The sequence below is a fragment of the Leopardus geoffroyi genome, chromosome D4 (assembly GCF_018350155.1).
Source record: "Leopardus geoffroyi isolate Oge1 chromosome D4, O.geoffroyi_Oge1_pat1.0, whole genome shotgun sequence".
Taxonomy (NCBI): domain Eukaryota; kingdom Metazoa; phylum Chordata; class Mammalia; order Carnivora; family Felidae; genus Leopardus; species Leopardus geoffroyi.
In genome coordinates this window covers 84,457,979-84,485,444 of record NC_059342.1, presented here as the reverse complement: position 1 = coordinate 84,485,444, position 27,466 = coordinate 84,457,979, and the positions used below count along the sequence as shown (strand labels likewise).

Here is a 27,466-nt window from a genome sequence, read left to right as displayed (position 1 = left end):
TAGAAGAAAGACACAGTGTGAACCAACTTATTCTTTGCACAACTTTTAAGAGAGAAACTTGGGAATTCTCCACCGCCAGAGCTAAAATAGGCTTGAAATTAAACTGGCTTAACAGGGTACCAACAAAACGTCAGACACTGTCTTTACTGTTTGATCACTCAGTAGTCTGTCCTTCTAGTAGTTCAGCATAGTGCTTTGAAAGCACTATGCCTCTGCAGCCTCTGACATTAGACAAAGCATGTTCCCTCTCTGAGCCTCAGTTTCCTATATAAATGGAGGTCGTTGAATCTCTTTTATAAGGGTTTTTTGAGGATTAAATGAGATACAAGTGCTGCCATAATAACAGCCTTTTAGGCCACTGTGCTCATCATCCTTAATTTATAGAAGAAACTGAGGCTTTACAGGATGATGTGCTCATGATCACATGAATAATGATGGGGGGTGAGGATGGGAGGCTGGAAAACTGTTTTCTGTCCAGTAAGTCTAGAACAACAGTTGAATCTGATTATTTTATTTCCTAAGTAGAAGTTGCCATCCAGAGGTTTCAGTTGTTCTCTAAATGCCAGCTCATCCTCCTTTGATCTTTAAAGGAGACCTTCTATTATTTCAATGCCTTACTGAAATCCTTAATTTCCTTAGGTTAAGGCTATACTGAGGAAGGCCTCAACTCAAGGTGGACAGTCACCTAGATAAGTGGACTGTGGCAGGACAGTGTCTCTGGGTCTTAGTCTGTGGGAAGCCTCTTTCAGCTTTGTTAGTTTGCCCTTGAAGACCGAAAGAGGAGGCAGCTCTGCCTAAAAAGCCTCCCAGACCACTCCCTGGACTCCGGAAGAGTCTCTCCCTACCCCAGTCTAATCACTGATTCCACTGGATGGATTACACTGGACTGTGACCACCACCACCCCTCGCCCAGGGCAGGGACCATCGGGTGCTGCGGCCAGGTATAGTTTATTCCCCTGGATGGAGTGAGCATCCTGAGTCCCTGGCATCACCAGGCCTCTCAGTAGGGCTCCAGGGGACAAGTACATGATAGCTTTTAAAGACCATTGGGGATTTAGGTAAGTATCTAAGCCTGTGTTTCTTCATGCTGGTACTTGGGCTGCCCCCGCCCCACTCCCTGCCGCTGCCCAATACTACTAAATAAGAAAGGAAGGCAGGAAGCAGCCATAGGCAGTGAATGTTTGTTAATCATGATGTGTTTCCAGCTCCTCTTCATGGTGCTTATTCATAGTGGGCTGATCCCTCCTCCTGTGTGTGCTCTGTGCCAGCCCTGGAGACTCCCCAGTGGTTCCATTTGGCTTCTGGGGGCTTTGCTTTCTTCAGCTACAAATTACTAATCTCTCCAATTTCTGTCATGTGACTTAAATACCAAGGCTTTAAGCCTCTTTTATTATACCACAACAGCAGTCTTTAAACGCAAAAGGAAATGTGATTGTGCAAATAAACTCTATTTACAAATAGAAATGACCTGTGGTGTTCATGGTACGGATTTTAGGTTCAGTTGCTGCTGAAAGCCAGTTATGTGTCTGGCTTTGGTTGGGGGAAAAGCATTCACCATAAGGAGTTTTTGTACGGGTGAAGGTTTTTGCACGTATATATTGGATAATAACTCCCTGCTTGCTGCACGCTAACAGAATTTAAATGAAACAAAAACGTTATCCCCAGTGTAAGAATACCTGTGTGTCTGCACCTCTTGCTTTCTAGTTATTGGGCTGGTTGGTAATGTGTTGTAGCGGGAAACGCAAGATGTTTACAGGCACTGTGTGACCTTGGGCAAGTCCTTCTCTGCCAACTTCATTTTCCCATCTGTAAAATGTGATGGTAATCCCTATCCTTTGGCGATATTGGGAGGATTAAGCGAATTTGTGTGTACTAAAAGCACATAGTGATGTGTAATGCACGGGGCAAGCGTTGACCATTCCAGTGTTTGTCTGCTGTGTGCCTGAGACATAGGGCGAGCACCTGTGCCCAGACAGCACAGCTAGTCCATTGCTTGTGTGTGATGGCCTCTTCCTTCCCTGTTATTCCTGGTTTCCCACTAGCTCTTAGACTTCCCACAGGCCCTTTTGGCAATGGCCAGCACCAAGGGTAGATGGTACCTAGGGCAAAAGACAGTGCTAACCTATACTAGAAGCAGACTTGTGCCCTGTCCACACCTACTTCTTCAGTAATGAATGTCTGAATTGTACTATGTGGGCTGAGAAATTCCACATGAATTGCATTTTTTGCTCTCCCCCTTTCTTGAAAGTTCCCCCCTTTTCATTTTATCATTAGGTAGTAATTAGTATTCAAGGGAAATTGGTCTTAATATATTGAAATTGGTTAAGTGCATTTAGACCTGTACCACAGCCAATGTCTTATTGGAAAATGTAATTGGGGACTCTGTGTATGTAATTAATTGAATTACAATTAAGAACTTTCATTAAGCGATACACTGGTACATTAGAGCAGTAAGGAAACATGTTTGACGAGCCACAAACCCCGTATGGGCTCTAAGTGAGGGCATCCCTTTGGTAAGCTCCTGGCCCCAGAGACCACCCTGCAGCCCCTGACTAATGGTTTGGTAATGCATCAGGTGACATTTCTGTAGTGATTCCCAGATGGGAGGTGGGGTTCTTCCAGTATGTGTGACCTCAGTTTCTGACTCTGGAGTCAGAGAGAGAGAAATAGAGTGAGAGGGCCTCAGTGTTGATCAGATATTACAGTTGTTAGGTATTTGGTCATGTCAGTTGTCAAAAAATGCCCAGGCTTCTTTTCCTGTGTTTTCAACAGTAACAAAGACACATTGGAGGAAGAGGAAACGATAGGAATTCTGTCATCAGCCTAACGTCCAAGCAAACCTGTAATGAACCAACGTTCAGGACTCTTGGATAGTCATGCTTTAACCTCTAAAAGGTGGTTAGTTTCATTCTGAGCACACATTCTTTTATTCCTCCCCAGAACATTGATGGCATCCTCCTCCAGGCCAGCCACTATGCTGAGGCGGTGGAAAGGAGTTGCACATCATGGAGCCCACAGTTGTGATAGGTGCGACAAAAAGTATAAAAGAGTAGCTAGCAGGTGACTGGGGCCGTGAGAAAAGGAGAAAGCTTCCCTGTGGAAGAATAAAAGGAGTTAGTGAGTAAGGGAGGAATGTTTCAGTGCAAGGGACAGCTCATCTGAAGGCCTTGAGAAGGAGCTTGACCTGTTCGGGAATGAATGAATGGAGGGGGCAGGAAATGAGCAAGGGTGAGAGTGCTGGGAGTTAAGACGGAGGGCTGCGCAGGATCTAGAAAGCAGAGCCCAAAGGTCCTACTCTTTTTAGAAGTTCTGCAAACCGGAAACTGTTTCTTTCTGATCACCTCATAAAACAAGATTACCCTGATTTATTTGAAGGTCTGAAATCTCCCTGTGGAAAGGCTCTGACTCCAAGAGTTTAATCAATTAGGCCCTGACAGCAAGGATCCCTACCCTGATTGTTGCATGGAACATTCAGTGAAGGGCATATCCTACTATGTGATCCTGACGGCTTTGGAGAGATTACTACAGAGGGGCATGCCTGCACACATGTGTGTGTTATAGTATATCACCTATTGATTCTTTTTTAGAGACCAGCAAAAATGACTAGTAGCCAAAGGGAAGTGTTTAATAGAAGAGAAGTTTGGGGCTTATGAGGCTTTAGGGACTTAAGAGGCCTTTGGAAAAAAAAAAAAAATGTGATGGATGTAGAAAGCAAGGGAGAGTTTTTCTCCTTGACTCACTTATGCAGCCAGCTTGGAGTCTTACAGAAAGAGTGAAGAGAATTAGGTTTTATCCCTGATTCTTTGTTCTGGCAAGGCCAGGCATAATTGTGTTCTCCTTAGATACTGTTATGGCCCAAGGATTTGTGCATGCACAGCCCATCTAAGGAACATTTTTACCCAAAGGGTTATGTGGTGGCTAACGGCACATTTTCAGAATTAGACAGACGTGGGTTCGGTTCCTAGCTCCACCTTATACGAGTTGCATGGCTATACCAGCCGGATGACATTCTAAGCTTCATTTTTCTCACCTGTGAAAAGTGGATAATAAACTACAACTTTGGGGAAAATTAAATGAGGGTATTGGGAAAATTAAATGAGATAACGTATTTAAAGTGCTGAACATGTGGGGCACCTGGGTTGGGTGGCTCATTCGGTTAAGCTCCTGACTTTGGCTCAGGTCATGATTTCATGGTACGTGAGTTCAAGCCCCACGTTGGTCTCTGTGCTGACAGTGCAGAGCCTGCTTGGGATCCTCCCCTTCCTCTGCCCCTTCCCCACATACTCTTTCTCTCTCACAAAATAAATTTCGCCTTTAAAAAAAATAAATTGCTGAGCATAATGTCTGGCATATAGTAAACACTCAGTAAATGTTAACCTCTGTTGTGGTTGTTGTTGAGGCAGCATCCCAGTTTGGTGGGTTGCCTGAATGGAAGACTAGGAATGGTGTGTTAGGTTCTATTAACTGAGATAAATATGGGGGGTGGTATACAAACTCAGGTATACTGTTACGGTTAACCTGTGGTTCAGCAAATTTCATTCATGCCCCCAATGGCACTTATTGAACATCGACTTTGTGCTCTGTAGGATAGAATGTTCCTGCCCTCAAAGGAACTCGTTGTGTAGAAGCAGAATACAGATGTTTATCACATAAGAGGTTTACAAGAGCCTTCAGAATGACAGGGTTCCGGGAGAGAGATCAGGAAAGATTCTAGACTAGACCTGGAAGTGTACATATTTTATTTTATTTTTTAGAGAGAGTGTGAGTGGGGGAGAGGGGAAGAGGGAGAGAGAGAGAGAGAGAGAGAGAGAGAGAGAGAGAGAGAGCGAACCCCAAGCAGGCTCCACGCTCAGTACAGGACCGACACAGGACTTGATCCCACAACCCTGGGACTATGACCTGAGCCAAAATCAAGAGTCGAATACTCAACTAAGCCACCCAGGCTCACTGAAGTGTATACATTTTAAAGAGTGGGAAGGACATTCTACCAAATGGTATAACCTGAGCAAAGTCCATTTTAGCCAAAGTGCAGCGATTGTTCTATGTGGGGAATCGCAATAAGGCATCAAGATAGAGTAGGGCAGGGGTACCTGGATGGCTCAGTTGGTAGAGCGTGATCTCAGGGTCATGAGTTCAAGCCCTATGTTGGGGGAGGGAGGGAGGAGAGTAGGGCAGAAGATGGTTTATCTCCTCTTGATTTAGTCAGTTATTTGTAGCAGTATTTTACTGTGTGCCAGGTCCTGCCATGGATACTGTCTCTGCCTTTGAAGAACTTATCCCCCTCCAACCCTGACTGTTTTATTTTCCACCACTCCCCTTCATACACTCTTTGCTCCAGCCAAATGCAAACATTTGCTGATCCCTATATAAGTGCTCACACTTGGTGGACTTCATGTTTTCCCCATACTATTCCCTCTGTGGACTGCCTGTCCCCTCCCATCGTCTGGGTCTCCTGCCATCCTCCTGTGTTCCTGAAGCACTAGCATAGTCCCACAGCTGTGGTTGGTGCTGGCCTATTTGTGAACTTGATACGATCAGTCAACAGCATCAACTTGCTACAGAGAGTTTAAAGGAGAGGATGTAACAAAGGCCATCATCGTCTTCTGGTTGAGTTCTAGAGTTCGCATTGATCTTTTTGGAGAAGAAAGATTGAAGTTGTTTTAACTCATAAACTGGATTCAAGCTTTTTGACTTGGCCTAAGACTCGTTGAACCATAAAATGAAGTGTAAACTCCTGTGTAGTTTGTATCTATAAACATAAGACATCTGCCAGTAGTATACAGTGAGTTCATCTGAGCTTTGATTTGTTGATTAGTGTCCATTTGTCAGAAAGGAAGTCCCGTATGTACCTCTAAGTTTCAGTGAAATCATGTGTATGAAAACATATTTTAAATGTAAAACAGCATTAGTTATAATTCACCTTGATCTGATCACCTGACAACAAGCCTGTTACTCTTGTAATGTGTGTCCACGCTTTCTATTTGTGTTTGTTGTCAGATATGTAACACATACACAGCTGTAATCGCACTTTCACGTCTCATCATGATTGTCCAGAGCATATCCAGAGACACTGAAAACATGGCATAAGAACCAATAAAGGCAGTGGCATGGCCCTCAAGCTTCTTGGTCTTAGACCCCTTTACACTCTCAAAAATTATTGAGGAGGTTGGCTGGGTGGCTCAGTTGGTTAAGCGTCCTACTTTGGCTCAGGTCACGATCTCGCAGTCCGTGAGTTCAAGCCCACGTTGGGCTCTGTGCTGACAGTTCAGAGCCTGGAGCCTGCTTGGGGTTCTGTGTTTCCTGTCTCTCTCTACCCCTCCCCACTCACATTGTATCTCTCTCTCAAAAATAAACATTAAAAAAAAAAATTAAAAAAAATTATTGAGAACCCCCAAAGAGCTTTTATTTATTAAGCTATATCTATTTATTAGGAATCAAAACTGAGAAATTTTTAAATATTTACGAATTTATTAAAAAGTAATAAATCCATTACATGTTAAGTTTTTATGAAAATAGCTATATTTTCTTTTGTTCTTTTTTATTTGTTTTGTTTTCCATTTTCTTTCTCTGAAGAGCATTTATTTTTGTTCCATCAGGAAGATAAATTGTTGGCTAATCACCTGTATACTATAGTGGGCACCGTTTTATATTTTTGCAAATTTCTATAATGTCTGGCTTTAGAGAAAACATCTTGATCTCCATGTCTGTTGCATTCAGTCTGCTATAATATATTCCTCCAGTTGTAGTAGGTGAAGAAAATTTGGCCTAACATAGATATGTGGTTGGAAAAGGGAGGAGTATTTCAGTAGCCTTTTCAGACAATAGTGGATATTAATTTTCATTAATATGCCACAACTCAAGTAATTGATTCTTAAAGGGTAGTCGCAATGTGGAATCAGAACCATATCTATAAACTTGTGTACTTGTTATTATTACTTTGTGCTCTTATAAGATAACAGGCATGAAAGGGGCAAATAATCTCTTACTATTAATATTATGAAAATAGTATTGAGATTGTGGCCGCCTGGACCGGTTCTTGGGGGTCACTCCCTCCAGTGGGTCCTGGACTCCTCTCCGAGAACCACTGGTTTGGAGTTTGCAGCTACCACCTACCCAGCGTCTCTGCTTGCTGCTGCTTGTAGGAATGCGGTGAGGTGGGAGGAGAAGGAGAAGCACAGCAGGAAGAACATGGATCGGGTTTAACAGAGCCGTGCGAGCTCTGCCTCTTCCCGAAAATGGTGTCTCGGGCAAGGTTTTGACCCACTCCTGACCTTTGATGTCAGAGTTAGGATTTGAACCTGCGTCTCTGAACTCTACGTTCTGGGTTCTTTCCAGTGTTTTTAAGCCTCAAGGCCACTTCCCAGCACTTGACTCTCTCAGCACCTTCTCTTTCTTTGCTGCAGGCCCTAGACTTTGCCTGCCTCCACCTTCCTCTCTTCTCTGCTTCCCTCTGACCCCTCTTGCCCTGGCCTGGTTTTGCCAGTAAGATAGATACCCATTCCTGTTTCCTCCTTCCTGATTCCTTCCCCCAAATAGCTAGGCTCCTTCCCCTTGGAGATTTTGCCCCTCAAACCTTTACCAGTTGCAAATGGGCTCTCTGCCATTCTTCCAGACCCTGGTGTCAGTCCATCTGAGCTCCGGTGCTCAAGTCACTTTTAGGTCCCACCCCAAAATTTGATCTATCACAATACATCTTTGAGTTATTGCAGCTCGGGCATTTTGACACGATACATTATGGTAATCCATAGCACATAGAGACATTAACACTCCCGACTTTGACAAAATACATTGTGAAGTCTTTGAAGGCACCATTACAATTTATCTTGTCATTCAGGAGGAGACCCAGTTCAGCATTAATGTAGATGAACACAGTGTGGCTTTTGTTTCATTTAATTGCTTATGACCTTTTTAATTGCTAATTTAACAAAATACCAAAGGGTTATGTTTCAATTAAATTAACAGTTTGGGAGTGGTTTTTTTTTTAATATATGTTTATTTTTAAGACATTCTGGCTCTCTCTGCTTTTTACTTGGAGTAGATAAAAATGTCTTCTCTTGAACAGAAGTGGGTTTTTAAATGTGAAGTTGATATATAGTAATAATTCTAATATGCAAATGATACAGTGCCGGTGTATGGTTGGATTCACTCCTTTCTAGAAGGATACAAATAGTAAAGGTATACATACAAAGTCTTTGAACTTTTCTGGTCCCAAAACATGCTTTTGGTATAATGCTCTGCTTTGGATGTTTGTCTTTAGATGTAAAATGTCTCTCATACGCACCATTTATTGGGTGCTTCTCTCTGCCTTGTAATACTTTCTTTGTGTTCTGTAGCAAGTTTGTAAGCTCCTGAAGATCAGGAACCCTGCCTTATCCTCACCAGTGTGCCTCCATAGGCGAGCATACTGCTGGCATGGGGACAGTATTTGCAGGTTATATGGCTGACTGATCCGTACACACAGACATGCCCCCTCCGAGCAGCGACACTCCTGAGCCTATGTCAAAAAATGGCTCTATAATTCCGAAGACCGGAAGTTGTTCATGTTCGGCAGATGACCTGCTTGGGGGTGAGCAGCGTGTACTGGAGGCGAGTGCAGGGCTGTTGTCCTTTCCTACTCCCCCAGGTGCTGTTGCCCTTCTAATCATAAAAGCAAACACACCCCTTATCATCTGGGGCAAGGCTCAGAACTTACCCAAGTAACAGGGGGGCCTAAATCCTCAAATGGGATATGAATTTACACTGTTAGAGAGTAGAAGGTCAATGCAAGAAGCATTAGTGTGTTGAGCCAGCTCCAGCTATATAAGTCTTGAACAAAATTAATATAAGGAAATTGACAAGCCTTGGTGGTTATCCCATAGCTTTAAGACCTCTACTAAAATCCTATCATCTCATCTGCCCATTATTAACATTTCAGCAAAATATAAAGTTTTCATTAATCTCCCACAGCAAATTTAGGAGTGAAAACTGGCACTTGTTTGAGCTTTTAGGACTACATTAGCTGGTGTATTAAACAAAATATGTCATTCTTCAGTAGCTTCTGTAAGAAGCTAAATCAATTTCCAACCATATTTATGCACCACTTTATCTAAAAGCATCTGAATTATCATTTACAGCTAAGATGCTTTATTAGCAGCTGGCATTGAAATTGCTCAGTAAAAAATTATATGTCACGTTATAGTAATTTTTAAATTGGTTTTAATCCAACATCATAAAATGTAAAACTCTTAAGTGTGGTTTTTTTTTTTTTTTTTTTTAGTAATTGGCATTTTAGCATAATGAGCTGTTACCTCTTTCCAAATCAAATACCTGCAATATTTAGAAAATACTAATTAGTAAAGAAAGCAGAAGTTCTTGAGCTAAGCTGTATCTAATAATGGCATTTTCTCAGATAAGATGACTTTAACTGGTTTTTAAAACATGAAAGGGTTTTAACATTTCACCAAAAATTCTCCACAGCTCTCATATATAAAAGGTTCTAAAAATAGAAATAAACACATCTTCTCAGTTCTGTTTCAGGAAAGTGTATATTGGGGAAAGTGATTGATTATTTGAAACTCTATAAATTCTAGCCACTCTCTCGGTTTAAAATATGGACATTACCCAGAAGACAGTCATGCTCACAATGATGCCATTTCTGTCCAAAATTATACATGTCCTAAAGAAAGGTAGTGAACTTACCTAATGATCCTCATAGATGTTGAGTGCCACTCTTCTGGTCCTCGTGATGTGATGTTGGCTAAGTCACTCAGCCCCTCTGATTCTCCTGTGGCCATGGCAGCTGGCATTCATCAGTACATTTTTATTGAGCACTTGCTTTATCCTGGGCATGGTAGCACTAGCAGGGTCTAGGCTATAATGGTGAGTAAAGCAGTCACTCTGCCTGCTCTATTAGGGTTTGCAGTCCAGTGGCAGAGACAGACAATGACTAGCTGTGACAGCATTCTGCAGAAAAATGCTGGGTGCAGTGGCAAAGGGAGCTGAGCTACACTTGGGGGCCGGGGGTCAGGGAAGTTTCCCTGGAATGTCACTTGAGCTAGACTCTTCAGGAAAAATAGGTAGGACACCTGGAGGAATAGGTCAGGAGAGAATGAAGTGGGGAGAAGGGGACCTGGGCAGAGAGGACAGTATAATATATGCAGATGCTCAAAGATGGGACTGTATCACAGGCATGCAGTGAATGGTCCATTAAGGGAGAGGCTGCATCCTCCCTGAGCAGGGAGCATTATTGTGGGTGCTAGAGTGGTCCAAACTGGGAAAGTGTTTGGAAATCAAATGCACCGTTCCTAATAAAGGAGTTCAATGTGAAGGCATCAGAAACCAACTTTGACTTAAAAGCTTACCCTGTAGGCAATAACTGTGGGAAGGAAAAGCACGTTAATTGTCAGGCTGCCAGTTATGTAACAGAATTTTCCCATTTGATACCCAAATCTAGAGTTTTCCATTCCTCCAACTCTGTCCCAAGGAGTTCTCTTTGGGTTTCCCTGTGAAGCCATCTCTGAGTATTCAACACAAGGCTTAGGGCACCCTGTTCTGGCTGGCCTCTGCCATACAGGTGCTTCCCTCCCACTGGTGAATGGTACCAGTAGCTGCACCTGCAGAAGACCACATTTTAAGCTGGGGAACGGGCAATAATTTAGCTTTGCTTAGTGTGGACTCAGGCACATGACTTTACCTCTCAAAGCCTCAGATTCCTCATCTGTATAATAGAGCAAGTGAGTACCCACCAGGTTGTCATGAGGCTTAAGTGCATGTGTAAAGAGCTTAGCGCCATGCCTGATGTCTAGTGAGCACTCAAACGCACTGGTTCTTTATGTATTTTTTATGTATTTACTTAGCACAATTTAGTGAGGGCATACCAGTTGCCTGCACTGCTTGTAAATGATACAGAGATGAATGAGAAGCTTTACCGACCATCAAAAAGCTTCCAAATTAGGCCAGGGTGACCAGTCAACAATTCTAGTGCAAGATTGAATATGGTCCTCTCTGACGGTAGAATAAAAACAATCATGACTGCTGTTTACTAAGTGTATTATGGTTAGATTCTTTAAATACATTTTGACATTCTGTGCATGGTAAAAATGGGCTCAGAGAGTTTAAAGTCACTTGACCTTAGATCATATAGCAAGTTAGAGGCATAGGAATTAAGCCCAGGGCTGTCTGGCCCCAGAGTCCAGTATAACCAAGATTGACAAATTCCAACTGCTGTGGAATTCGAGAGGAGATAGACTTTGAGCCGCCTTGAGTGGAGTTTTGACAAGTCCAGGGTAAGCTTGGAAGGCTACCACATGAACAGAGGGCCAGCAGTAGAAAAATCTAGACTTGTGTGCAGTCTGAGGAGTTTGGGAAGAGCTGAGAGAAGGTATGGCTGAGAAATAACAAGTAAAATTGAAAAATTACATTTTAGGCAGATTATGGACAGCCTTGATTGCTTGGCTGAAAACAGTGCCTCGTTCAGAAGGCCATGGGAAGCCAGGCAAGATTTTTGAGCACTGGCCTTCTTTCTTGTCCCCAGTACACCTCTCAGGGTACTGGGCATGCACGAAGCTCTCACTAAACATTTGACGAGTGAATAAATGATCTAGGCTTTAGAAAGCTTTATGAATCAGACAGTCCTATGGTGGCTGGATTGCAGGGAGAGCTCGGTGGCTGGAAGGCCCATGAGGACACTGTTACACCCATCTGAGAGTGAGCAGGCTCGTGCCCACACCAGTGGAGACTGGGATGCAAGACGGGAAACTGATGAACACACAGTTTGAGAATCTTGGAAAGCACAAGATTTCTCCAAGAGCACGGATTACTTTTATGATCAGAAAAATTATTCAGAAAAGAAGCAAGAAGGATGACCACCCGTGCTTTTGTGGTTGTAACTTAACTCTCGTGGAGATGGAGAGCTTCTGGCGAGCAGCAGTTTTTCTATCCTTGTGACTCCCTGCTGCCCAGCCAAGGGCCTGCCATAGAATAGGCAGTGTTTGTGGTATTAATTGTTGAATGATGAATATGTTACCATTCTCTGTTTACTGGAATGGCATTATTGAGTCATCGCTCAGCCTTTTCTTCTCTAAATTAAATAGCCCATATTATTTTAATTTATCCCAGAGCATTTTAAGCAGACACCATTTTCCAAGCCTCATGTATCTTTATGTGTTAAACTGCTTTTTCTTCCCCAGGTTCAAGGGCAGACGGGGTTTTTGAGGAGGATTCACAAATTGACATAGCTACAGTACAGGATATGCTGAGCAGTCACCATTACAAGTCATTCAAAGTCAGCATGATCCACAGACTGCGATTCACAACCGATGTCCAGTTAGGTAAGTAAGTACATGAACCGATGATGGACTGAACCCTTCGTATCAGTGGTCACTGTAGAAACAGGGAGAGAAACAACATCTGACTTTTATGTGACCTGAATGACTGACGGTAATTTGTTTTCAGAGAAAATGTTTAAACAGTGAAATATAAAGTACCTCCTTTTTCCCACCTGAGTGCTCTGTCTTGTCTTCTTTTTTTATGAAGCAGAAGATTAGAAATAGAACTAACCTGAGACTCTTTTCAAACTGATTGACTTCTGTGAAGTTCCATAAATCTTTTCATTCTGTAATTTTCTACATGCTATCCTTAGAACCGCTTTGTAGCATTGCCACTTGCCTTTTTTAACTCAGGTGAATTCATTGCGTATTCATTCATGACTTTATTCAGGAAGCTTTTTAATGATCTCAGAAGTTATATTTGGATCCTCACCAAATAATCCAGAACTTTCAATTAATATTTGGGATTAATCTGTGCTCGCTTCGGCAGCACATATACTCAAATATTTGGGATTAATCTGTTCCAATTAAGGCTACATTTCTGTTTTGACTTACATGTAACAAGAGTAGAAGTCTCGTAGTAGTCAACATAATATCATCATCATCATCACGGCTGTCATTTATAGGTGTCTGCTGTGTGTTAAACACTGTGCCTTATAAGTGCCTTACATACTCTGCAAAACTACCTAGACGGTGGGTATTTGTATCTTCCCCATCTAACAAAGAAGGTAAATGAGGTGCAGAGAGGTGACGTCTGTGCCCAAGCTCACACAGCAGGTAGGTGGTAGTGTGAGGAGCAGAACCCTGGTTTGGCCAACTGAAGTGCACCTGCTCCCTCCGAAAGGACACTGGGGGGAGCAGGGAGCAGGTGTGGGTGCCAGGCTTAGTCAGGGAGCGGACCTGGCTCTGCCACCTGCCTCTGCCACACCACCCCTTCCCGGACCTCGTTTGCTTGTGTGTGAAGGGAAGAGGTTTGCGCTCCAACGTCGAGGCCCACCGATTCTGGGTTTCTCACAAATGCTCCGTATGTGTCTCATAGTAAAGTCTTTTGTAATGCTGGTGTTAGTCTGGCTAATTTGTAATAAGCCTCAAAAATCTCTTCAAATACTCCTTCCCAGCCTCACTGACTGGAGCTTGAAACACGCTGACAGCACAGCTTAGTAGGTAAGAGGGGACCCTCGGAGGTACAAAGCTCTGAATCGTGGCTCTGTCGGTAACCAGCTGTGTCAGGCAAGTGCCTTCATCTTTCAGAGCCTCAATTCCATTCTAACTGGGAATATCGGTAGCACCAACTTCTTAGGATTGCCTTGGGGAGCAAGTTAGGCCATGTGAAGCACTTAGCACAGGGCCCGACGGGTGGTGGACCCCCTGTAAAGGAGAGCTCGTGGTGGAGAGGCAGGGCTTTGGACAGACTCTGGAGCTCGAGGCCTGGGTTCAAACCCTGGCTCGTTCGTCCGCTGTATCACCACAGGCAAATGACTCAGAGCCTCTGTTTCCTCATTTGTAAAGTGAGGATAATAATCCCTGTCTCACAGATGTCCTTACAGGGATGAAATGACACCACACATGCACACTACTCAGAAAGGCACCTGGCACATAGCAAGTCCTCAGTAAACACCAGCTGCTAAGATGATGAGGATTCGAACAGACTAACTAGATGGATTAGCACCCAGTAACTTTGAACCAAAACACAGAACCCACCTTTTTTTCCTCTTTCTGGACCTGTTTCTGCCTCCTTAAAAAAGGAAGGAAGGAAGAAAGGAAGGAAGGAAGGAAGGAAGGAAGGAAGGAAGGAAGGAAGGAAGGAAGGAAGGAAGAAGGAAGGAAGGAAGGAGGAAGGAAGGAAGGAAGGAAGGAAGGAAGGAAGGAAGGAAAGAAAGAAAGAAAGAAAGAAAGAAAGAAAGAAAGAAAGAAAGAAAGAAAGAAAGAAAGAAAGAAAAGAAAGAAAGAAAGAAAGAGGAAGCTAAATATCTAAATTGTAAAAAAAATTGCTTATTTAATGTCGATCCTTAAACATAAAATTCTTTGGTGTTTTTCTTCCTGGAGCTGCTTTTCCTGGTACTTATAGAAATAAAAATAATGAGGCTACTCAAAAAGAAGCCAGATTCAAGAAAGGGGGGGGGGGAGTAGAAGTACGTACTATATTATTCCACTACGTACCATTCAAAAATACACAAAAATAGCGTTGGTGCTATAGTGGTGAGCGTAGCTGCCTTCCAAAAATACAGTCATCTGCTGTGCAGGAGTAATGAAGGTGGTCATCCCGCTGGGAGAGGAAGCTGTAGTGACTGCAGGGGAGACTTGGGATGCTGGTAAGGTTCTGCTTCTTGATCTGGGTACCGATTACATGGGTATGTAGACTTTGTGAAAAAAAATCAAGTTACACGGGGCTCCTGGGTGGCTCAGTCAGTTGAGCTTCCAACTTTGGCTCAGGTCATGATCTCGTGGTTCATGAGTTCGAGCCCCACTGCAGCTCGGAGCCTGGAGCCTGCTTTGGATTCTGTGTCTCCCTTTCTCTCTGCCCCTCCCTAGCTCAGCTCACTCTCTCGCTTGTGCTCTCTCTCTCTCTCTCTCTCTCTCAAAAATAAATAAAAACATCAAAAAAAAATTTTTTTAAGAAAAAATCAAGTTATAGATACTCTTACAACTCATGCATTTTCTGTTGATATATTTTCAATTAAAAGTTTACTAAAATAAGAATGCTACTCAGACATCTAGTTTGGGTTTGCCTACAGTACCTTCCCAGTAACAAAGGAGTGGGTCTGGTTTTAAGGAGCCCAGTAAGTAGCCGGATTGCAGCCAAGACAGAGGTCCAGGCTACAAGGCAGGGATTTTCCCAGGGAGCACAATCAGTAAATCCACCCATCCCCAAGGTAAAAAAGCAGTGCTTTGGAAAGATTACCAAGATCGTGAGCTTCTTTCCCTGTTTTTTTTTTCCCCAAAGGCAAAAAAGCCAAACTTTAATTCATTAGATTCTGACATGTATATTCATTTAAAGGAAGAAGTCCACAAAAGGATCTGTGGGAAGAGCCCAACTCTGTAGTCAGGATTGGGTTTAAATCCCAGCATTACCAGGCCGCCTGGGTGGCTCAGTTGGTTAAGCGGCCGACTTTGGCTTGGGTCATGATCTCGCGGTCCGTGAGTTCGAGCCCTGCGTCGGGCTCTGTGCTGACAGCTCAGAGCCTGGAGCCTGTTTCAGATTCTGTGTCTCCCTCTCTCTTTGCCCCTCCCCTGTTCATGCTCTGTCTCTCCCTGTCTCAAAAATAAATAAACGTTAAAAAAAAATTTTTTTTAAATAAATAAATAAATAAATAAATAAAATTAACAAAAAACAAAAGAACGAGGCTACATTTAGTACTATGATTAACTCTAATTTTAAGATAATCTATATATTTATTGCAGAAGCATTACAGGTTCAGTATAGAAACACTGATGGGGCGCCTGGGTGGCTCGGTCGGTCAAGCATCCGACTTCGGCTCAGGTCATGATCTCACAGTCTGTGAGTTCGAGCCTCGCATCGGGCTCTGTGCTGACAGCTCAGAGCCTGGAGCCTGTTTCAGATTCTGTGTCTCCCTCTCTCTGACCCTCCCCCGTTCATGCTCTGTCTCTCTCTGTCTCAAAAATAAATAAATGTTAAAAAAAAAAATTTTTTTTTTTTAATTTTTTTTAATAAAAAATAAAAAAATAAATCCCAGCATTACCACTTACCCCCAGGGTCTCCTTGGACAAGTCCCTTTTCAGGCTTAGTTTTTGTCATCTGTAAAATGGGAATTCTAATGTTTACCTTTCAAGGTAGAATAAAATAAAGTGTTTGGCCCAGAGAAGCTGTATTCTGAAAGGAGGCTCATCTTAGTTGTTACTATTGTCACTGTTACTTATTTTGCCCATTGCTTTCTGTCCAAGTCTACCATCTTGAAATTAGCCAGATCACTTAGATTAGGTAGTGGCTCTGTTGGCAGAGTTTCACTTGTAGCCACAGTGGAGGACACTTGTCAGGTAGAAGTGGATGATGACAGTGGTGAGGATATCTCTCCCTGGAGCAGTGGTTCTCAGAAGTGTGACTAGAGGCCAGGTCCCAGTCACCTCTGGAAGTTTCCAGTGGTACACATGGCACCCTCTGGTGGTGAGTCATGGCTCCAAGGAGCTTCTGAACAGTCAACTGTCAGAATATCTGTTTCAGTTATGAATCTGCACTCAGTCTTACAAACAGAGCATTATGAACGGAAACTTCATATATTAGTCCTAAGGAATTTTGTGACAATTACATAAACTCTGCCTGTGAGTACTATACCATGTGATTAATAAATAAGCTCATTTCCTGTTGCCATGTAGATGAGTTCTATAACTTCAGATCCCCTTTCCCTCGCGAAGCAGGTGACACCCTTTCATTTTAACAGTAACGACAACAAAAACCGGCAGAGTAATCCAGGAATTCCTTCTTTCCAAAACTGACTCTACTGTAAAGGACAGGGCAGCAAACAACGCACTTTTATGAGCATTTGAGTGAGCAGCTGGATTCTGAGATCAGTAAATAATTTATTTTATTTCAACTGACTAGCCAGGTGCTTCAGATCTTTCCTGACACTGATGGATGGTCTCCTCTGCTCATCCATCCTGTGTCAGTCAGAGCAGAGATTTCACTTGCCCCCTGTGGCAAGTTCTTCTAAGTGGTAAGTGTCTGTGTGCGGCATTTCCCCAGTAGCCCTGCTGATTCCACAGAAAACTCCCCGTCCACTCTGAGTCAGTGGTACGCAGGAGCACGCAGCAGCGATCAGAATTCCCCAGCTCCGCGGCACCATCACAGCTGTTTGTCTCCCGATCGGGTAGTCGTGGCCCGTGCTCCCGTTTTCACCATCTGCCATCTGCTTCTGAGAAAGGCGAAGAGGGACGCAAATTTGCACCTGCAAGACCCTAACTTAAACTGATTTTCCACCAGACTTTTCTGTGATTGAAAAACTTTATTGGAGTCCCGTAGTGAAACCTGCGGCAAAGACCTGATCTTTGTAAATAATATTAAGAAGAATTACAGTTTTCTTCAGTTTATTTATTTCTTTTGAGAAAAAAAGCACAAGTGGGGGAAGGGCAGAGAGAGAGAGAGAGAGAGAGAGAGAGAGAGAGAGAGAGAGAGAGGAGAAAGAATCCCAAGCAGGCTCTGCACTGTCAGCCCAGAGCCTGATGCGGGGCTGGAACCCACAAACCGTGAGATCGTGACCTGAGCTGAAGTCAGATGCTTAACGATTGAGCCACCCAGGTGCCCCCGAATTACAGTTTTTAAAGGCAGTTATTTATCCAGTGCTTGCTATGTGCCAGGCACTTACTTCACTGATCACTGTTATATTCATTGTCTCCTATAATTATATCACTATTACTGGATAGTACTGATATTATCTCCATTTTTTATATCAGGAAACTAGGGTATAGGGAACAATTACTCATCAAGTAATGAAGCTGAGATCAGAATCCAGACTGTCTAAGGCTTCGTCCTGCACCTAAGTACTATATTATGCCTTGAAAGCAAATTGTCATCACACTAATACTCTTTAGCTCTAGGACAATTTTCAGTGTACTGTGAACTTTCCCCCCATCACCTTATTTAATCCACACAGAACAGTGATGAGGTTATTCCCATTTCATAACAAAAAACCAAGGCTTGGAGGAGTAAGTGAAGTAATGTGATGCATATAGAGAATTTAGTGTTTACTGGCACATAGCTATTACTTAATAAGCACTAACTTTCCTTCCCTCCACCCCCCCACCCCCCAGCCATCAGGATAGACAGTGGGATATCCAGTCCCAGTAACAGAACTGGGACTGAAGCCCAGTCCCATACAGCGAACCCAATCCATCAAGCCATGGATGTCTCACATAATCTCTCTGAAAGGTTTCATGGTTTCCTTCACGAAGGAAGTGATTACTTCTAGTTGGCCAGTTCCAGAGATTCTGCACATCCTCACTCTTCCCCCTGCCCTAGCATCTGGGGGTCAGGGTCAGCATAGCATGCACACCGCTGTTCCATCCTCTGTTCACATTGTCAGTCAGTCACTGCTCTTCTTCCCTCTGGGCCCAGATCTGATCTCAGAATCGTTCCTAACACAACCCTATAAGCGAGCCCTCGCAGTCAGTTCAAGTTCGTTCTTTTTTTGTTTTGTTTTTTTTTAACGTTTATTTATTTATTTTGAGAGAGAGGGCAGGAGGGGGAGAGGGAGAGAATCCCAAGTAGGCTTTGCACTGTCAGTACAGAACCCGACAGGGGCTCAGGCCCACAAACCATGAGATCATGGACCTGAGCTGAAACCAAGAGTCGGACGCTTAACTGACCAAGCCACCCAAGCGCCCCTGAAGTTGGTTCTTAAGTTCAAATCTATTCACCATCCCTGCTGTGCCAGCCTGGAAGGTTTACCACACAAAACCGTCATGCCTAACCATTCGTGTATTCCTTGAAAACGTCCTTGGAATATTTCATTTTGTCTGCTTCCTCTCTGTGTTGGGCCTAAAAGTACAGATGCCCTTAAGTGTAGCCCTTGCTTGAGCTTATACCACGTTGAGGTCATTTCCATTAATGTGATCTACCCATATGTCTGATGCTGGGTGCCTGACCATAGGATCAGGCACTAGGACGTGTGCGGCCAAAAATGCCAAGGCTGAGAGCTTGAAATGGGTTTGGAGAAAATCAAACTCAAAGGATCAAGTATGGATGCCAACCAGGATCTAGGACACCCATAGCGTTCTGTCAGTAAGTATTTGTTGGCTGCCTGGTAGAAGCCGGATTGTGATGCACTAGCCAAGAGGCTGCCAGAAATCCACGTAAGAAACGGAGCAGAGAAGGCCAAGATACCACCGTTGGGTACCTCTTAATTACGTAGTACCTCAGAGCAGCGATTGCGACCCTGACTGTATATCAGAGTCACCGAGTCCCTGATCTCATCCCGGGCCTGCAAGTCAGAATCTCCCCGTAATTGTGGGGTTTGGGAAATGCAGCATCTCGGCATCCAGAGGACTTTCTTGCCCCTTATCTCTTGGTCCAAGGCTTGTTTTTACTTGGAAGGTTGGCTTGGAGTCCCTGATATAGGGTCTGAGGCTGAGAAGTGCCTTGACAGTTGTGCCACTGTGCTAACTTGATCCCTTCCCTTTATCATTTGTCAGTATAGACCTATCCCCATGGCACCAAAGGTATAGGTCACTGAATCTGTAATATACCATGAATTCCATCTGCGTCATAATTGTATATATAACCTAACATCATTCTGTGTAAAATGTACAGATTCTGTATAGGATTTACAGATAAAGACTGTTTCATAAAATCTCTCTGAAAGGTTTTGTGGTCGCCTCCACTATCTCTTCATAAAACAATCCACATGTATAATCGTAACACTTGTGATCATGGTAGTTATTTATCAAAAGTATCAAGTACAATAGCACATATCATAGAGAAGGCAGAGAGGTTTCATCTCATAAACTGACTCCAATCAAGTTTGTAATGGCTGCCCAGAGCATTATGCTGAGGCAGCATCTGGAGCTGCGTCTGAGGGCAACATAAAGAAACTCTGTGATTGATTAAAAATGCCTGCCCTGAGCCTGAGCATGATGAGAGGCAGCATATTTGCCATCTATTGTCTAACCTGGTTTATCTGTCCTGTTGCACTTGCCATTTAACCCGCTGGTCAATACCTACAAGCCAGCACTCAAGGAGGACTTCATTACATTGCTATTTTTTAATATACAGCATGCAAACTTAAGAAGCACATTAATAACACAAGACTGAGTGAAAGCAAGCAGCTGTGGCCTGCACTTTTTTTTTTTTTTTTTTTTTTTTTTACTCCTTGGGCTCACTCTGGTGCTGTGTGGCTCTATGAATAAAATATTTGCCCCTGTTATTTTCCACTTGGGGCACCTGTGGAGTATAGTTCGAGTAATTACATAATCTGGAAATGTAGGTTCTTAGCAAATGAATTGATTTTCCCTCCTATTTCTGTTTCATTTTCTTACTGAGTACTAAGGAGATCTCCTCCTCCATTCAGACACATGAAAATGATCATGAGAGACATTCATCACACTTAGCTCCAAAATCCCTGGGTCCATTGAGTAATTTGAGGATGGCAATTCTAGTATCACATGATTATTCTGTCCCTGTTGTGACAACATTTTCTGAACCAAAATTTGGAATAGAGTTTAACAAGTACTAATGAGCTTATGAAATAGCAGGACAAATACTATCAAGACTGCCTCCAGAAAAAAATTTTTTTACCACATTAGTGCTTACTGCAGTACTTGGGTTGAGGGAAGATCCCCTGATAGGAAATGTCAGAAGCTCTCGGGGTTTTTTCTCACTGTGTACCTTCCTCTAATTCTTTGCTCCCAGATCTGCCCTTTTGAGAATACCTGTTGAGTATCCCAGGGCTACTAATGACAATGTATGAGGTTCCTCAGATGGTTGAGAAAGCCTTGAGAACTGGGAAAAGTGGAGAGCCATTGGCATAATGAAATCAATGGGAATAGGGTAATGGAGTGTCCATCCAGCTTCTGTATTCCTTTTACCCGGCCCTCAACCTCGGCACTTGAGCTCCAACATGATACCAGGGCCTGAACATGAGAAAGATCTGGTCTTTCCACCCTCTGTAGGTGATAATCACAAATGCTCTTAGGAAATGACATACTGCTTCCTAACTGACGCTGAAAGCTCACCTGAAGCATCTACTTGCCAGGAGAATGTTTAGTTTGGGAATCTAACTCCCTCAGTACAAAATCTTTGTAAACGCCTTCTTACAGAGAGAGCTTAGTCCTCATCCAGGGACAGGTGTTACTGGGTGGAACAGTCTCGGGTCTCATCCAGTCAGCTCCACCCTTGTGCCCATGCTGTGCTGTGTACAGCTGTGTATTCATGGACTCATTCCTGTTCAGGCCACTGCTTAGTTTTCATTCCAAGGATAAAGGCCTAGTCAAGTGTACTCACACTTGTCACCGAGTCCCTAACTGACCACACATTGGAATTGGTAGCTCTTAGCTCTGGTTCCCAAAAGGTTTCAGATGATTAGCCCTTGAATGGAACCAGTGATTCTGGGGCCCAGTACCCCCACTTGATCTCAAGAATGTAAGGCTCCACTGGGTATCATTATAGTTGTGGCTAAAATATTGTATTGTTACCTATTTTGGGTCCCTTAGGGAGACAGTGCTTTTTATACTGTATTGCATTTGCTCATGATGTGAATATACCCACTATATAAACTTGATGCATTGAGACAGGAGAGGTGGTCTGTTTAAACCCTGGCCTGATAGTCTGGGGATGTGAATTACAGGTACAGCGCTGTCATTAATGGGTGACATCAGACAAGTCATATCCCCACCCTGAGCCTCAATTTCTTCATATGGAGAATGAAAGCCCCAGACTGGGTGATCTCTGAGGTCTCATTAAGCCCAAACAGCCTTTGTGTCTGATCCTGTGTGTAAATTCAGGCAAGTTTCAAAGACTTCCCTGAATGCTCTGTGGATGCTATCGATTGGCTGTGTGGATTCAGCACAATCCACTCCAGCAAAGAGTTGTTCAGTGGCACTCCCAGGGGCTTTTCCAGGCTTTCACAGGCTCTAGGTAACCCGAAGACAAGAGGATTGTAGAATTGTATAAAAAACTACTCCAGGATTTAACAACAGTGGAGCTTTTCTAGTCTTAGATTCAAAGTTGTAGGAAATTGATGAATGAACCACAGCTCGTGATGTCTGAACAAATAAATAACAACTGAGGAAATACACTGAGGCATGGAATATTAAATGCCCTAATTTTTGCCAAACTGGTGTTTTAGCTTCTTAGAAGGGCATTTTAAGCGTGCCTTAGGGGAGATTGTGCCTCCTGGGAGTCAAGCATGCGCCTCTGAGACAGTAGGAAGCGGCAAGCTGGTTGGGAAACAACCCAGAGTTGGTCAGATACACCTGGTTTTCAACCCAGCTTTGCCATTTACTGACTTGATACACCCTGCCTAAGTACATCATTTCACCTTTCTGCAGTTCATCTCAGTAATAATCTTAAAACCTGAGCCCTTATTATTTTTTAAAAATTTGTTTTAATGTTTATTTGCTTTTGAGATGGGGGTGGGGGGGGGGACGGGACGAGGGCGCAGAGAGAGAGAAGGAGACGCAGAATCTGAAGCAGGCTCCAGGCTCTGAGCTGTCAGCACAGAGCCCAACACAGGGCTCTAGCTCACGGACCACGAGATCATGACCTAAGCCAAAGTCGGACACTTAACCGACTGAACCACCCAGGCACTCCGAGCCCTTATTATGTGCCAGGCATTCTGCTGAGTGTTTTACATGCTTATGCCACCCCATCTTCATGGCATCCTGGGAGCTGGTACTGTTTGTTACACCCTTTCACAGAGGAGGAAGCTCAGGCTTACCCAGGGAGAAGCATCTTAACCCAGGACAACAATGGTGATGTGCCGGCAGAATCAAGATCTAGAGACCTAGGAGGTGGCTGGGAGGTGCTGGCGGTTCCCCTAGCAAGAGTGGTCCCACGCTCCAGCTGTGACAACGGTTTTCCTGGTGTCGAATATGGACTCTAGGTTGCAGAGAAGTATGGCCAATGACACTTGGTAATGGGAGGTTATTGTAAGCATGCGTGAGGGCGAGAATGTTGGTCTCCCCAGGCAGACGGTCATTCTGGATCCTGGTTCTTCCAAGGCTGTAATGTAGAGCAGGTCCCAGAGATAATGCCCCCAGACTGGGGCCAAGCAGATCCCTTGTTCACATCCCTCCCGGCTCTCCTTGTGCTCCCTGTCCAGACTTTCAGCACAGGGTCTGTGTCACATCCCTTAGCCCAGTGCCTAACTCCTGATAATGATAGTCACGAGAAATAGTGGTGTAGGTCACAGCGATACATGAAGCCCTATTTCCAAGCACTTTACAAGTCTTATTTAATCCTTACAAAAGCCCAGAAGGTAGATTCTGTTATCATCACCATTTTACAGCACCTTGCCCAAAATCACATAGTTAGGAATTAAGGAAACTGATATTCAAACTCAGGACTCTCTGACTCTGAAGTCTCTATCCCTAATTTCTCTGCACTACTGCCTTTAAATATAAAAATGGGCTCTACTGCCTTCCAGATAGAAGTGGGTAAGCTCTCGGTAAGTTGGTCAACACAAAAGGACCCAGCACAGAGCTGCCCAAAGTAGATATTCAGTCTGTTAGCAGAAGATGGTATACATGCTAATTTCCTTTTATGGACATCTTTTGGGTGGTTAAAACAGACAAGGGTCTCCTTGTGTTAACTCTAAAGCCTTGGACAAATAGTTTCCCCCCGAGAGTTGTATATACATTAGAGTTGCATTTTTGTTTATTTTGAGCTGTCTTGTTAGGGAAGGATTTATATGCTGGCATTGACTTAGGACAGCAATCAGGCATTGTTTTCCACCTTTGACAGTTGGCGTGATAGTTTGCTTCCAGTGAGGTTTGACTCACTATCTGGAAGCTGTCAGAAGTGGGAGCATGAAAAGGTCATGACGGATGGCTGTGGATAAGTGGGTAGGGGGAGAGCTGGTTAAAGGAGACAGTTGGCCTCACTTATTTCTGAGGGAAGGGGCTGACCCTGTCCGCTTTGGGCCAGCCCTCATGCTCTCTTCCTCACCTACCACAGCTGGTCAGGTGAAGCCCTGCCAGGCAGCGTTTTGTGAGAGTGGCCCCAGGGTGGCCATAATGTAGCCACGGGAGCCCTTCCCAGCAGCCCAGCCACGTGGGTGCTTGAGAACTGCTAGATGGAAGTAGGTCTTTGTGTAGGATTTGCCTTCATGACTATCAGTTACCGGATTCAGCATACTGCCTTCCCCACACCATGAAAGTTGGGAAAGGGTACTGAATTCTGAGTAGAAACCAAGAAAATGTCAGCTCCTAAAATGATGTTTGTTTTTATTTCGGGTGAATTTTTTGTCTTGTAAAAACACAGAAAAGGAAAGGACCTAATCCTACTAGCCAGAATTGACACTGTTCCCGTTGGGAACATATCCTTTTGATCTCTTTTCTATAAATATTTTTCCTGCTCTTTTCATTTAGCTTCAGAAGAATTTTTCCAAGTCCAAGCTTTTCTCATACAGAATTTTTCGTGGTTGTGTTGTAGTCCATCGTAGTTGGATTAGCTGTTCCTTTGTTGGCCATTTAAGTTGGAGAAATGGAAACTTCACAAAAGCCAACTTCCCTTGTTTTCATAGACATGTGTTTATAATTTGAAATACTTACACATACTGTGTAAGTGACACTTTAAGGAATGCCTCTGCCTTTCCTTCGGTGACTTTACACAAAAACTTTAGCCAAGGAAATTAAAACCACGCTCATTGGTCATAAAGAAGAATATTGCTAGGATTTCATGTTCCAGTTTGTCATGTCTGAACAAAAATAGGTGTGCATTTATTGGCACATTTGAATGTTTATTTTTTCCTTTGTAAAAATTTAAAAAGGACACTGGGGGAGCTCAGTCAGTTAAGAGTCCAACTCTTGATTTCAGCTCAGGTCATGATCTCATAGTTCATGGGTTCGAGCCCCACATTGGACCCTGTCCTGATGGCGTGGAGCCTGCTTGGGTTTCTCTTCCTCTCTCTCTCTCTCCTTCTCTTCCTGTCCATCCCCGCTTTAAAAAACAAAAACAAAAACAAAAAAACATTGAAAGAGGATACTAAAGACTAGCTGAGCAGAATTTCTCATTACAACTGAATGCGTCCATGCAGAGCAGTGGGAAGTGCCATACTTAGGAACAAGATCGCTCTGGGCATGAAATGGCTTTTCCACTTAAAAGCTTCCCAACCTTGGACATGTACCTTCACCTCTCCTAGTGCATGTTATAGAAAATACCAAGCATGGTTTTTTGCAGAATAGCATAGTGGCTGAGAGGACAGATTTTGGGACCAAATTTTCTGAGTTTCTCCAAATTCTAGCTTTGCCCCATTTTAGCTGTGTGATCTTGGGCAAGTTACTTAACCGTCCTGGGTTTCCATTTTCTCATCTATAAAATAGGGATAAATACAGCAACCAATTTGACCCGGGCATTGTGAAATTTGAATTCATGCACACAGGATTTCTAACCATGCTAACATATATTTGGTGCCAGGTAATGTTCACCCCTCTTTGCCCCTGGCGTGGACTGTGGTGCCAGCCTCCTAACTGGTCTCCTCTCCACCAGGCTGCCTCCTCCTTCCAGCCAAGAAGGAGACCTTGGACCCCCAAGGCAGGGACAGAAGAGGTCTGTGTTTGCTTCCAGGCTAGATTCTGCAGACTGTCCTCAGCAGTGGGTTCTGGGTCTGCCCAGGAGAATGGGCTCCAAGGCTACACCGCCCCAGGGCCTGCCAAACTAGAAGCAGAGGGTTGTCACTTGTCCAGCAAGCACAGATCAGCTCCTGTGGGCTGTGTGCCCTGTGTTAAGAAGCTGAGACTCACACACCTCAAGTACAGTGAGATTATTTAATGTACAAAAGGATTTTTCCCATCAGGAAAGATCCCCCTACAGGTTCCTTTAAATAGTGACTCCTCCAGGCAGGCGAGTGTTTTACAGATCATTAACTACTTGACTGAAAGCCTGCAGGGCAGAGAAACTTCAGACTAAAGTGTTGGGAGCCCCTGCCAATTACAGATCAATCCAAAATGAATATAAAGTATCTCTGGAACTAGAAGTCAGTGGGAAAATGTGATTTGATTCGGAAAAAATCTGATTTACAGGCAACTTTTTTGGAACACACCAGTTGTTTAAATGGTGTTCCACCTGCCTGCCCATCTTGAACCTAATGCATTCAGTCTCCCACATCTTCATCCCCAAACGCCAGAATTGGGGTTCCCCTCTGCGAACAGTGACTGCACAATAACCCCCAGAAAGGGCGTCATTGGGAAAGTGTTTTTGTGGCCATGCAGAGAGTAGGCAATTGATGCAGAGATACAGCCCGAAATGGATGAACTATACAGTAACAATTTGCAGATAAAAATAATAGAAGTTAAAGTGTACTTTACATGATAAAAGAAAGATGAAAGAGGACGAGAGTCTGTTACATCTGAGATGGTTACAAAAGTCCTGCTTTGTGAAGTAGGCTCTGTTGAAAAGATTGATGCCATGGGGAGTGACCTTGGCTTGGAGCAGGAGCTGGTGATGTATGTATGAGCATCCCTCTGCTAAATGGACCCAGATTTGTAGCACTAATATACATGGGAGCCCAGAACCAAACTCAGTACGGCAATAAATCAACAGCCACTTTGGGTGTCATTTCTGGTTTATATTCCACTATTGTTCTATCACTTTAATTCATGTCACTATCATCTTTTCATCTGGAACAGTTTTATATAATTTTCCAGTGGAGTTACCTGACAAATCCTATCAAATTAACAAGGTACATTAACAATATTGACTGACTACGGCTTCAGGAGTCGCAGGGCCGTAGAACAAAATTTTAAAGCTGTGTCTCTCTGGTGATGATTCCCCCCCCCCCCCTTCTCTTTCTGGGAAAGGAATGTGGGGCAGGGTTTATTCCACATATGAGATATGCACATTTATTTTGCTCTGCTCAGTTTTGACTGTTATAAATGTCAAAATAAGAAGAAGGAGGAGGAGGGACAAAAAAAAAAAACCAAAAAAAAAACAACGCACTTGCTACCAGCAGCCATGGCGAAAGTACTTTTCTTCTCTCAGGGAACTATAGAAATGTCCAGATCTTTAACAATTAATGGCCAAATTGGAGGGAAGAGTGTAACTGGGTAGTCGTAATCTATTTTAAGTGAAATGTAATGAAATTGGTCTCCTGATACATTCTCACCCTCCTGAAACCATCTAGACCTGAACGGCCGGAGTCCATTGGACTTATGACATTATGCCTGATTGAAATATGGTATTCCTGAAATATGTCTAATGACAAATTCCAGCGTTCAATTAATAAAAATATACCAGTTGTTCATCTTTTCCAAAGACCACACAGTAATGACCAGGGTTAAGCAACTGTGCCGCATCGTCTCCTGTGAAGACCGCAGACGAGACCGGTGTTGTCTGTATGGTCTCCTGCCTTTGTCTGACCGCTCTTTGGGATTTCTTTAGTCAGAAAATAAAATAGAAATGGAGTGTGTGGCAGACCTCATCACTAGAATGGTTTTTTTAATATATATATATATTTTTTGTTCATTTGCTTAATTTTAAATTTGCTCACAGACTA

General features: G+C 43.5%; 1 protein-coding gene across 9 annotated transcripts in view; it reads left to right on the top strand.

Annotated features, from left to right (window-relative positions):
- The window catches only part of MAPKAP1 (MAPK associated protein 1), a 245,531-nt gene that overhangs the window by 188,380 nt on the left and 29,685 nt on the right, over window positions 1-27,466 (top strand). For all 9 annotated transcript variants that reach the window (XM_045470125.1, XM_045470121.1, XM_045470127.1 and 6 more), the window contains one exon: window positions 12,168-12,308. In XM_045470125.1, the coding sequence (XP_045326081.1) occupies window positions 12,168-12,308 (141 nt within the window). The remainder of the gene's footprint in view (window positions 1-12,167; window positions 12,309-27,466) is intronic.